The following is a 12168-nucleotide window of genomic DNA, read 5'->3' as shown; positions in this document are numbered from 1 at the left end:
AGTCTGATGTATTGGTTTTAAAGATGCGTTCTTGGGCTTCCCTGGTGGCGCAGTGGTTGAGAGTCAGGGGACACGGATTTGTGCCCCGGTCCGGGAAGATCCCACATGCCGCGGAGCGGCTGGGCCCATGAGCCATGGCCGCTGAACCTGCGCGTCCGGAGCCTGTGCTCCACAACGGGAGAGGCCACAACAGTGAGAGGCCCGCGTACCGCAAAATAAAATAAAATAAAGATGCGTTCTCTTTTATCAATTCTGACTTAATACTTTATTCAAGATCCGGCCCAAATGCTAAACCTTTTGTTGATTCTCCTCCTGCTCTTCTAAGAAGTCATGATCCCCTCCATACTCACATATCATAGTACCATTACAGAACTTATCCTAGCCTGTTCAGTTATGTCAAGATCTTTAGGTATCTGTTTTCCAAACAACTTGAGAGCTTATTGAAAGCAGAGAATTTTTATTTATCAAGAATCTATCTTTGTAATAACTGTAAAGGGAAAGTAACCTTTCAAAATTATATAAAATTTTTAAAAGAAATTTGAAAAATGAATCTATTATGTGCCAATTACTAAAGAACATAGATACGGTTTTTTTGTTTGTTTGTTTTGCGGTGCGCGGGCCTCTCACTGTTGTGGCCTCTCCCGTTGCGGAGCACAGGCTCCGGACGCGCAGGCTCAGCGGCCATGGCTCACGGGCCCAGCCGCTCCACGGCATGTGGAATCTTCCCAGACCGGGGCACGAACCCGCGTCCCCTGCATCGGCAGGCGGACTCTCAACCACTGCGCCACCAGGGAAGCCCCATAGATACGTTTATTCCCTTATTACACATGAGGAGATTGGGACTCCAGTTTACACAGCTAGTAGATGGAAGAATCAGGATACGAAGCTGGCTCTGCTGTTGTACCACTGCCTGCACAGTGGTTGCCATAAACTCTGTATAGACTAAGATGGAGAGGTAACCAGAGTTCAATGAGGAAATGTAACATATACATTTATCAACTCCAACTAACGGCGCTCACTTTTTCAGCTGTTCCTCTCTCTCTAAAGCCACCAGCTTCATATTAAAGGGGAGTCTATCTCAGAGACAAGTGATTTTCCTTGTCCTCTTCTATTCATATGTTTATCCATTCTTTCATTTAATGCATATTTATGAGGTAACTATGTATCTGCCCTGGTTCTACTGCATAGCATGAAATAGTTAAAAATCCCTGTCGGGCTTCCCTGGTGGCGTAGTGGTTGAGAGTACGCCTGCTGATGCAGGGGACGCGGGTTCGTGCCCCGAACCGGGAAGATCCCACATGCCGCGGAGCGGCTGGGCCCGTGAGCCATGGCCGCTGAGCCTGCACGTCCGGAGCCTGTGCTCTGCAACGGGAGAGGCCACTACAGTGAGAGGCCCACATACCGCAAAAAAATAAAAATAAAATCCCTGTCATCTGGAGTTTATATTTTCACCAAGGAGATAGGCAATAAAAAATTAAATAAAATACATAGATAATTTATATCGTATATCAAAAGGTAATAAGTGCTAAGGGACACTGAAAATAGAGCAGGATAAGGAAGTGGGATGGATTGTTAGGGCACAGTATTAAATAGGGAGGTCAGGGTCAGGGTCCCAGAGAAATTGAAATTTTAACAACAGCCTGAAGGCAGGGTGTTCCAGGCAGCAGAAACAGCTAGAGCAAATGCCCTAAGGTGGGAGTGTGTCTGGCATGTTCTAGAAATATCAAGGCAGTAACTGTGTCTAGAGTGGATTGAAGGAAGGAAGTATGAGCAAATGAGGATACAGAATGATCCTATAATGTAGACAGACTACCCCTGCTTTCACAGAGCGTGTGCAAGGAAACCAGTACCTCCAAACTGATCATTTGGATTTGGTCTTATGGCTTGGTGGACCTAGACCACATTTGTCTTCATAGAGCAGTCCTCCAAAAAGCCAAGACATCATCTGGATTTAGACCATTGCTTCAGCCAGGTTCAGCCACAGTCACTCATATGAACTCATGGATCATTATTTCTGTACTGTTTCTGGTCAATCCATTTCTTTACATTTATGTTGGCTACAGTTGATAGCAGCTGTTATGCAATGCATGGTATGTACTCAGGAGATTCTTGTTGAATGAGTGGATATATGAGTGAGTGAATGAATGAATAAATGAATGAATGGATGGATGGATGGATGGATGGATGGATAGATAGGACCAGATTCGATTTTATAACACAGATGGATACTTCCACCTGTAAATAACCTTGTATTCTGGATGTAGACATAAGCTATACGTTTACCTATCATGTTGAATTGAATATCTGGAATATGGTTGAATGTTGACCAAATATTGATTATTTTTAAATGTATCCATGTTCCACCAAAGTAAGAGAAATTAAGGGAAGTGTTTAGTTCTGTACCTTTAGAGCCATTCTCTGGCTCTTACTAAAAATACTTTAGCTTAAGCAGAGTCACCAGTTAAGTGCTTAAGCCTAATCTTAGCGGAAAAAACGTTGTTTCCTTTTTAGCTGATATATTTATGTCTGCAGTATCCACAGTGATTTCATTGTCTTGGTAAAATCTTCAACTTCAAATCTCAACTACATAGTTACTCCCTTTGTTGGACTTAACCTTGTTTATAGTGGTAATTTGTTTCCTTAGCTCTTCTGTAACTCAGACCGGCTGTGGCATGTACTGTTGGCATAGTAGATGTAAATCAGAGTCCCTGAATTTTCTTTAACCTTTTGTCCACAGTTCGGAATGACTTCTGTACTATTGTAAATGCAGTAGATTGATCCTAGCATGTGGCTATGAAACTTCTGTAAATATGTTTCTTAAGCTTTCCTATAATCATATATAAATATGAAGTAACAGTTTGAGAAAACATGAGCTGATATGTATTTTTAATTTCATAGGAAAAGCCAGTTGGGGACATTTTATCTACCCTTGGTCATCTTTCACTTGGTAAACAAATTCTTTAAATATGAGGGAAACAAATATGTTTATAGATCTATGCAATGTCAAAGCATCAATAAAGAATAATTACCCACTCTAGTAGGAAATTAAATAACACTTATTTTAATTGCCCTATCAATTTAAATCCATTTTCCATTTATTGTTAACAACTAATTTAACAAAAAAATCATTTCCTTTCAGGTATCATTCCAGAGGTGTTACTTTATAATTTACCATGCCATTATTTTTCCATTAACTAATCACTTATGCTATCTTAAGAGCAGCACATAGCCCTACTCAATATTTATTCAATACAAAGATAGTGAAATGGAGTATTTTTAAAGTGTTTTTCATTGTATAAAGTGCCAAAAATTTTTATGATTGTCTTATCATAAAAGAAGTGTGTGGTTTTTTAAAACTAGGCAACTAGGGGTGTGTGTGTGAGGGGGCGTTTAATTTCTTAAGCAAGTTACAGAAATGTTCTGTCTTTAGTTACAGATGTCTTTGACTTATATCTATCTTTCTGAGTAATTTGCGTGTTAATTATTATCATTTCAAAATACAATGAAAATATATGCTATAAGTATTGTACCGAATGTGTATTCAATTATATTCTGAGAAAGATTTTTTTTGTTCTTATACTTTTAAAGAGTCTATCAGTCATTCTTTTAAAATGGCCTCATAATGATTTTTAATAACTATTCTTGTTATCATTCCATAGTTTAATATAAATAAAAGTTTATGACAATATATATAGACCCTGAGGATGTTATGCTAAGTGAAGTAAGTCAGACCGAGAAAGGCAAATACTGTATAATTTCACTTATATGTGGAAATCTAAAAAACAAAACAAAAGAACAAGCATAAAATGGAAACAGAGTGATAAATACAGAGAACAAGTAAGTCGTTGCCAGAGGAGAGACGGGTGGAGAGGAGAGAAGATATAGGTGAGGAAGATTAAGAAATACAAACTTCCAGTTACAAAATAAATGAGTCAGTGGTTGTGAAATGTGCAATGTGGAGAATATAGTCAATAACCATGTAATATGTTTGTACGGTGACATATTGTAACTAGACTTATCATGGTGATTATTTCGAAATGTGTAGAAATATCTAATCACTGTGTTGTGTAATAGGAACTAACATAGTATTATAGGGCAATTATACTTCAAAAACAAGCTCAGTCACAGAAAAAGAGATCAAATCTGTGATTACCAAGAGGTGGGGGAAGAGGAGAGGGGGAGTTAGATGAAGGCAGTCAAAAGGTACAGACTTCCACTTAGAAGGTAAATAATACGAGGGATATAATATACAACATGAGAAATGTAATTAACACTGCTGTATGTTATACACGAAAGTTAAGAGAGTAAATCCTAAGAGTTCTCATCACAAGGAAAAATTTTTTCTATTTCTTTAATTTTGTATCTATATGACATGATGGATGTTCACTAAACTTACTGTGATAATCATTTCATGATGTATATAAGTCAAATCATCATGCTGTACACCTTAAACTTATACAGTACTGCGTGTCAATTATATCTCAATAAAACTGAAAGAAAAAAATTATAAGCCATAGCATAGTAAAATTCTTCTCTCAAGATGGAAAATTTCCAAAAGACAAAATTTTTTTTTTAAAAAAGGAAATTTTCCACGTTTATAATGATTTCATATTTCATGGTTTGTTACAAACATAATACAAGTATATAATCTATTTGTTTATTCTTTAGACTGTGTGCAGGGATGATTCGTTTGTGTTCATTCTTTATTAACTATAAGTTAATAACAGGAAGTGCCAGAAAGTGTGAAAATATGACAAGGTACCCAGAGAAGGAAACATGAAGGGCAAGCATTGAGCTTCTTTTCCTTATCTTCTCTCTGAAATTATTACACCGATATCCAATGTATCTTCCTCATGGCTCTTATCTCAGAATTTGTGGAATGTTCGAATTGCTGTTCTTTTCATTCTAAAATGTCAGAAATATCTAGGTCTCTACCCAAATGACTGGCAGGACTTCTGTTCTCTATGCTAGAGTAACAACAGCAGCAACGAAGTTAAGCCCATAGACTAAACGTGGGCAGGATTGCACTTGTGTTTTGCCTCATTAGCATTAATCAACAAGCTTTCAAATGTTTAAAGGACACAGTTGATTGAAGTAGAATTTATTGTTATTTATACTGTTGTAATAAATTGAGAATTAATTTTTTTTCGACTGTTGAAATGTGACTAATAGCACTTTCTTAAACAAATACAATGCTTTTCTTTTTCTGTTTCTTTTCCATAGGTTTAGGCTTCAGTATTGCAGGAGGTGTGGGGAACCAACACATTCCTGGAGACAACAGCATTTATGTAACTAAAATTATAGATGGAGGAGCTGCACAGAAAGATGGAAGGTTGCAAGTAGGAGACAGACTACTAATGGTGAGTGTGACTGAAGCAGAACTATGTGTATATTTATAAAGCTCTTGTTTCCCAGTGTATGACTGTCTTAGTCAATTCAGGCTGCCATAACAAAATACCATAGGTTAGGTGGCTTAAACAACAGAAATTTTATTTTCTCACAATTCTGGAAGCAGGGAAATTTAAGAGCAAAGTTCTGACCCATTCAGTTTCTAGTGAGGTCTCTCTTCTTGGCTTGCAGACAACTGTCTTGCTGCTGCATCCTCACATGGCCTTTCCTCTGGGCTTGTGCTGAGGGAAAGCTCTCTCTCTCTTTCTCTTTTTATAAAGCCATTAGTCCTATCAGATTAGGACTTAAGTCATGTAATTAATAACCTTAATTGCCTCCTAAAGACCCTATCTCCAAATACAGCCATATTTGGAGTTAGAACTTCAACATAAGAATTTGGGGGGAGGAAGCAGTGACCTTGGGTGGAAATAGAAAAGGGAGAGCAGATTTTGTGGTAAAAGATATCAGAAGTACAGGTATAATTGGAGATGATTGGTTGATATTTTAAAAACAGAAATCTAAATTTTCACCAGTTTTCATAGGCACAGAGATTATGTGTTGCTCTTCCGGTATCATCCATCTCCTATCAGCCAGAGAGACTGCTAAATCCAGACTGGTAGAGAGATGGGCTTTGCATAGCAAAGTGAAAAACACTATCTGGTTTATTGATCTGTACATTTCTATGCCTGTGTTCTTTGGTTCAACCAGTGTAGACACAGTTCCTGACTTCCAAGAGTTCTGTCACGTGTGCAAATGGATCCCTTCCCCCTCTCCTTTCAGACAGGGTTTCCACTGTTTTATTTGCCAGTTGCTCACATGCTTCAGGAGTCTTGGGCAACGACTGACACCAACATGCAGCCAACCTTTCTGAGCCATGGAGTTATACGATAAACGAAAGCAAAATGTAGGCAATTATAAGCAGTAAAAAATTGGTGATTGCACCTAAAAACTGTTTCATCTCCATTTACTGTTTTATATTAAATCTACAGGATAATAATCAAATACTGAAAATTAATAGAAGATAGTTGTCAAGTAAGAGAAGTATATCTAGTCGTATCGAGTCATATGTCTCCCTTTGTAAAACAGGATCTTGAATCTGTCACAAGGAGCCATTATCTCCAATACTTTCATGAGAAGTGTTTGGGAAGGATCAACCTATACAATTGCAACAGAATAGTAATTTCTAGGACATGTGCAAGTTTTGGGGGTTGAACCTCAACGTTCATTGTACCCATGTCCCTGGACTCTAGACAGGTTGTTTGTAGTCGCACTGGCCTAATTTCATAGTTGTCAATGATTTTTGTATTGAATTATCTGGATAAGAGCTTTATAATAATCTTGATAACTAACATTTATTTGGCATTTACTGTGCTCCATGTATTTTTTTAAATGTTTTTCTGTAATGTAGTATGTATTTCTCACAACAGCCTCTTTTATATAAGCAAAGGGAAACTGAGGTATAGAGAGAGGTTTACTAACTTGGCCATGGTCATATAGTTAACAATGGACAGAATTGGATTTCAAATGCTTGTAACCACCAAATATGGTCTTTGCATTTGTTTCCTAAAATCTGTCAGTCAGTTCTTTCCTTCCTTCCTTTAGTTATCATTCAGTCATCATTTAGTTATCATTCAGTTATCATTCATTAGTTTCTTTATTTAACAAGTAATATATTGAGCACCTACCATGTCCCAGGCAATAGGCACTTCTCAGGAAGGAACTCTGTCAGCAGAAAAAGTATGGTCAAACTGAATGGGCAAAAAATGTGGCATTAATGACTTCAGTCAAAGTTGCAACTAAGAGTTTTTGGCTTCTTTACTACCTGAAGTCACTACAATTTTATTTTTATTTTTTTAAAACCATTTTATTGAGGTATGATTGACCTGTAAAAAGCTGTACATATTTAATATATACAACTCCATGACTTTGGGGATAAGTACATACCCATGAAACCATCACCACCATCGAGGCTATAAAGTTATCCATCACTTCCCAAAGTTTCCTCTCACTATCATTATTATCATTATTATTTTGTGTGTGTATGGGGTAAGAACACTTAACATAAGATCTGCCTTCTTAGCAAATTTTAAGTATACAGTACAGTGTTGTTAGCTATAGGCCCTAGGCTGTATAGTAGAACTACCATTTTCATTCTCAGGACATTCTGAATTTTGTTTGCTTGTTGTTTTTGCCTTTGACGTGAATGTTGGTTCTTTTTTTTTTAAAAACTTAAAGCTCTTTTGTGTGTTTTTTTAATTTTATTTATTTATTTTTGGCTGCATTGGGTGTTCATTGCTGTGCACAGGCTTTCTCTAGCTGTGGCGAGTGGGTGGCTACTCTTCATTGCACTGAACTGGCTTCTCTTTTTGTGGAGCACAGGCTCTAGGTGTGCGGGCTTCAGTAGTTGTGGCACATGGGCTCAGTAGTTGTGGCTCGAGAGCTCTAGAGAGCTGGCTCAGTAGTTGTGGCGCACGGGCTTAGTTGCTCCGTGGCATGTGGGATCTTCCCAGACCAGGGCTCGAACCCATGTCCCCTGCATTGGCAGGCAGACACTTGATCACTGCGCCACCAGGGAAGTCCTAAAAGTTGGTTCTTATGATGTTGTGTCTTCTGAAACAGAAAAGTGTTATTGGGATATGAGACAACTTCTCTCTAACAACTTCTCTCAAGAAGACAAACTTCATAGTTTGTGGACTTAGGGATAAAATAAACTGTGATATCCATTTTCTACATAGTGCTAAATTGAAAAATGAAGAGGACAGTTTCATTCTAAAGTAGTGCGTCATAGCGACTGATTTGACCTTTGACTCATTGTTCTGTAAGAGTTTGGATGTAGACAACTCTTCTGGACTGCTTCTGTTATTTCTTCAACTGCTGCTATTATCATATCATGCTAGATGTCATGTGCTGATTTCTTGAAGTTCTGTTTAAATTTTTAGCGTTATATTCAAATTCTTAAAAAAAAAACTCAAAGTCTAAATAATTCTGTCAAAGGATTTTCCAGGCACCGTGCTACTTTTCCATTATCATTTTCTTGATATTCATTGTAGACAAAATGATTTCAAAAATAGCTGTGACATAATCCTTAACATAATCCTTAATCCTCCTTTGAATTTTAAAGCATAGTTTTAAAAAAATGAAGCTTCAACAACCATAGGTATCTCTCCTCTTACGTAAGGAAAACATAATTAGTACTTTCAAGGCAACTGCCAAGCTGAATCTGGAAATGAAAGAAAATGATTCATTTTATAAAATTCTGAAAGAAAAATGAGCCTGAGGGAAAGCATAAATTAAAAATCCCAGAAGCCACCCCAAAAGGTCAATTATCTTGCTTCAACCAAAAATATTTATTAATGCTCTCCTTCTGTCATTCCTTTCCACCTCCTCTTCCCTTTACTACCCTACATTCATGTCTTCTTCATCTTTCTCCTCTTCTACTCTCCTCCCCCAAAGGAAGTATGAATAATTTAGATTCTGTGATTTACCAGCTGTACCACACTCTATTTTTCTATAAATAGGTTTTTTCTAAAACAATTCGTACCACTCCCTTCGCTCACTTCTTAGGAAAAATTCCTCCATATGTTATTCATTCATAGTTCTGTAAGTAAGTTGATCGAGAATAAAATTCCATTAATTTCTTTAGACTTTTGTGTATAGATCACCATAATTCAGGAAGTCTCCCAGCATCTACCCTGCAGTGAGAGCACAATCTTTTTTTTTTTTTTTTTTTGGGCGGGGGTGGGAGTGGGGGTGGGGATCTTTAGTAATAAACCTTTCAGTTTCTCAACTGAAATAACTTTAATGTTGGACACCATCTGAATCATACCATATATACTGGGTACTTTTTTTTCCCTAAATACTTCTTATATATCAGAATTGAAAAGTATCTATCTTAGATATTATCTTATTCCAACTCTCATTTAGTACATCAGAATCCCACAGAAAAGCAACCAAATGAAATAGTCCCTCACCTCTGCTAGAACTCTCTAAGGATGGAGAACGGAATGCCTCGTCGAAGCTATCCATTAGATACTAACCATCAGTAAAAATGTTTTCCTTAAAATTATATCAAAATATACTTCCCTATACAGCTCTCCCTTTAGTAAAGGTCTCTCCCTTTAGTAAAGCTCTCTCCGTTGGAAACACAATGATGAATATGAATTCCTCTTCCACATTTGTTTAAAAAGCTATGTCTTGCCAGTTCTCCAGTTCTCAGTCTTTTAAGATGTTTTACACTTTTCCTCTCACTCTTGCACTAAATTTTATCATACATCCATTTATCCTCTGAAAATAGATTACCCTTTTAACAAAACTTCTTTTGATTTTTTTAACATGTTATTCCCCAACTTAAAAGAAAAAAAAAAAACAAGCTATATTATTGCATCTGACCTTTACATTTATTCTACTGTAAGAAAACATTATCCTGCCTAAAACCTTTGCGATAACCCCCTTAGTGTTTCAAATAAGATGACTTTAATGTCAGACCTCTCTGATGTTTCATGGGTCACGCAGATGCATGGTATATGTTCTCTTTATCAAAATAACAATTTTTTAAATTTCCCCTGCTACCGGCACTTCTTATCATTCACTAGAATTTTGTTTGTTTTGTTTTGTTTTTTATTTTTTCAAATGACAGTGACATCTGATTTTAATGGATTGTACCAGTAGCTTAGTGTTGCAATCTCAGACTGAATAGATTCTCTCTTGGCCTTGAACTTCATGGAACAGATGGTCAGAGGTTAACAGTATTGATAATTTTCTAATTCTTTCATATATTTTTACACACTCATTTTTATTAAGCCCTACCATGGTGATACATAGAGCCACATATATTACAGAAATGTGATCTTCTTCATCTTTTTTCTACACGATACCAGAAACTTTGAATCTAGGGTCATCTAATTGTCTTCTCTAAAGGGACAACATGAACTGTTAATTGGCAAAGGCCCTGTCACATTGTGATTTAAAGTTTATAATCTTAGTCTCTTTTTTCCATAACCTTTGCTTGACGTTTGAAGAAAAAATTGTCAGTGAGAGACCTTTTACATCTTTTAAAGAAAATAAGTCTGTATGTTTTCTTTGCTTAAAGGGAAGCTGAAGACAAGAGGAAAGGTAAATGAGGCATTGAAATAATATGGAAAGACAATGGACTCAGAGATAAGATATCTGGATTCAAGTCCCAGGCAGCCAGCATTAACTCTACTTAACTGACCTTGGGCAAGTCATGTTCATCTTTGGTCTTTTGCTATGTCCTCAATACATGACAGCATTGCCTTAGATCAGTGTTTCCCAAGTGTGTTTTAAAATATTAGTCTCATGTCTGTGTCACATGAAAAGACTCTACAGTCAAATTGAAATTCTACAACCTGTATCTCACCTCTTTTGTAGATTCTTAACAAACTTTAGCATATATAAGGGTCTATGAAGTCCTCCAGTCAAGGAACTAATTTAACTTTGGTACCCTAACTTTCAAATATATTTTACTGTGGAACTTTTTTGCTTAAGTAATGTTTTTGAAATACCTAGAACTAGTGTTCACTGGAGTCACTCTGGGATATGCTATGTGTGAGCATCTCCTATTTTTATTCCAAAATGTGCATCCTATGGTAAGGACATTAAATAGATTTGGGGAAGATGAGTAGAAACAAGATAATTTTCTGAATGAGTATTAGTTGTGAGGACCCACTATCACCTTGTTTCATCCAAATATCAATAAGAAAATCACCTTGAAGACCACGCAAATATGTAGGAGTTACCTGAATAATGAAGAGGATTTTAAAACACTTTCATTGTTTAGGCCAACCTTAAATAAGAACCAAAAGCTATAACTGTCCCTGCACATGGCTCTTTCCTACCACCAACACACTGCTTCCTCCTTAAGAAGATCTTTCACCCACAGCACTTCCTCACTCCAACACTTGAGAGATGGATAGGGCAGTCATTACTGCTATTCTTATTTTCCGGAAGAGAAAGTTAGAACTCAAAGATGCAAACACTTTTCCAATATTACATAACTAATAAATTGTGAGATTGGATTCAGACCTAGACATCAATCTTCTAAAGCCACATTCCTTTCAGCTGTTTACTCAACCCCCCTGGTTCTCGATCTTGGTTACACATTTGAATCTCATGGTAAGTTCTTGAACGCTATAGATGCCCAGGCCTCAATCAACCCTGAATAATCAATTCAGAATCTCTGGAGTAGGAGCCATGCCTCGTTTTCATTTTTTTTTTTTTAAGTTTTCCAAACAATTCTAATGTGCAGCCAGGTTAAGAACCATAATTCTACCTTGACCTAATCACATCCTACCCCACTCTGCTGCCGCTCCACTGCTTCTCCTGAGGGTGACTTCATTTAGCAATTTCCAGTCATGGGCTAAAAGGCATTAGAAATAGTTCACCCTTCAGACTCTGTCTCCAGTAGTTAGATTACCTTCTGAAACACCAGGAGGAAAACATTTTGGATAATTATTTCTTGAACTCCCTTTTAATTTGTCTCAAATACAATAAAATTACAATATAATGCAAATGCAATGATATATTTTATTTAAGGGTTTAAGGGCTTTATTTATAAAGGGATTTTATATAAAGGGTTAAAGCCTTCCATTATATAGTTTATTTCTTTTGCTTGTATTCAGTTTAATACCCCTGTTTATAGAACTTACTCTATAGTCATCATATATCGGTACCTAGTATAAAGCGGTGGTTTTAAAATTCTTTAACAGCACACCCCACCAGTAAAACACAAAAAGTTGTCTTTTTTTTTTTTAACATCTTTAT

The 12168-nt window shown here is 36.7% G+C and overlaps 1 protein-coding gene and 1 long non-coding RNA gene across 25 annotated transcripts in view; one reads left to right on the top strand and one right to left on the bottom strand.

Moving 5' to 3' along the window:
* Nucleotides 1–12168, top strand: part of DLG2 (discs large MAGUK scaffold protein 2) — a 2044900-nt gene that overhangs the window by 1500931 nt on the left and 531801 nt on the right. For all 24 annotated transcript variants that reach the window (XM_049713435.1, XM_049713436.1, XM_033431831.2 and 21 more), the window contains one exon: nucleotides 5224–5360. In XM_049713435.1, the coding sequence (XP_049569392.1) occupies nucleotides 5224–5360 (137 nt within the window). The remainder of the gene's footprint in view (nucleotides 1–5223; nucleotides 5361–12168) is intronic.
* Nucleotides 1–12168, bottom strand: part of LOC125965184 (uncharacterized) — a 1042439-nt gene that overhangs the window by 735756 nt on the left and 294515 nt on the right. The gene's annotated exons all lie outside the window — the stretch shown is intronic.

The sequence above is a fragment of the Orcinus orca genome, chromosome 8 (assembly GCF_937001465.1).
Source record: "Orcinus orca chromosome 8, mOrcOrc1.1, whole genome shotgun sequence".
Lineage (NCBI taxonomy): Eukaryota > Metazoa > Chordata > Mammalia > Artiodactyla > Delphinidae > Orcinus > Orcinus orca.
This window is presented reverse-complemented; position numbering and strand designations above follow the sequence as displayed.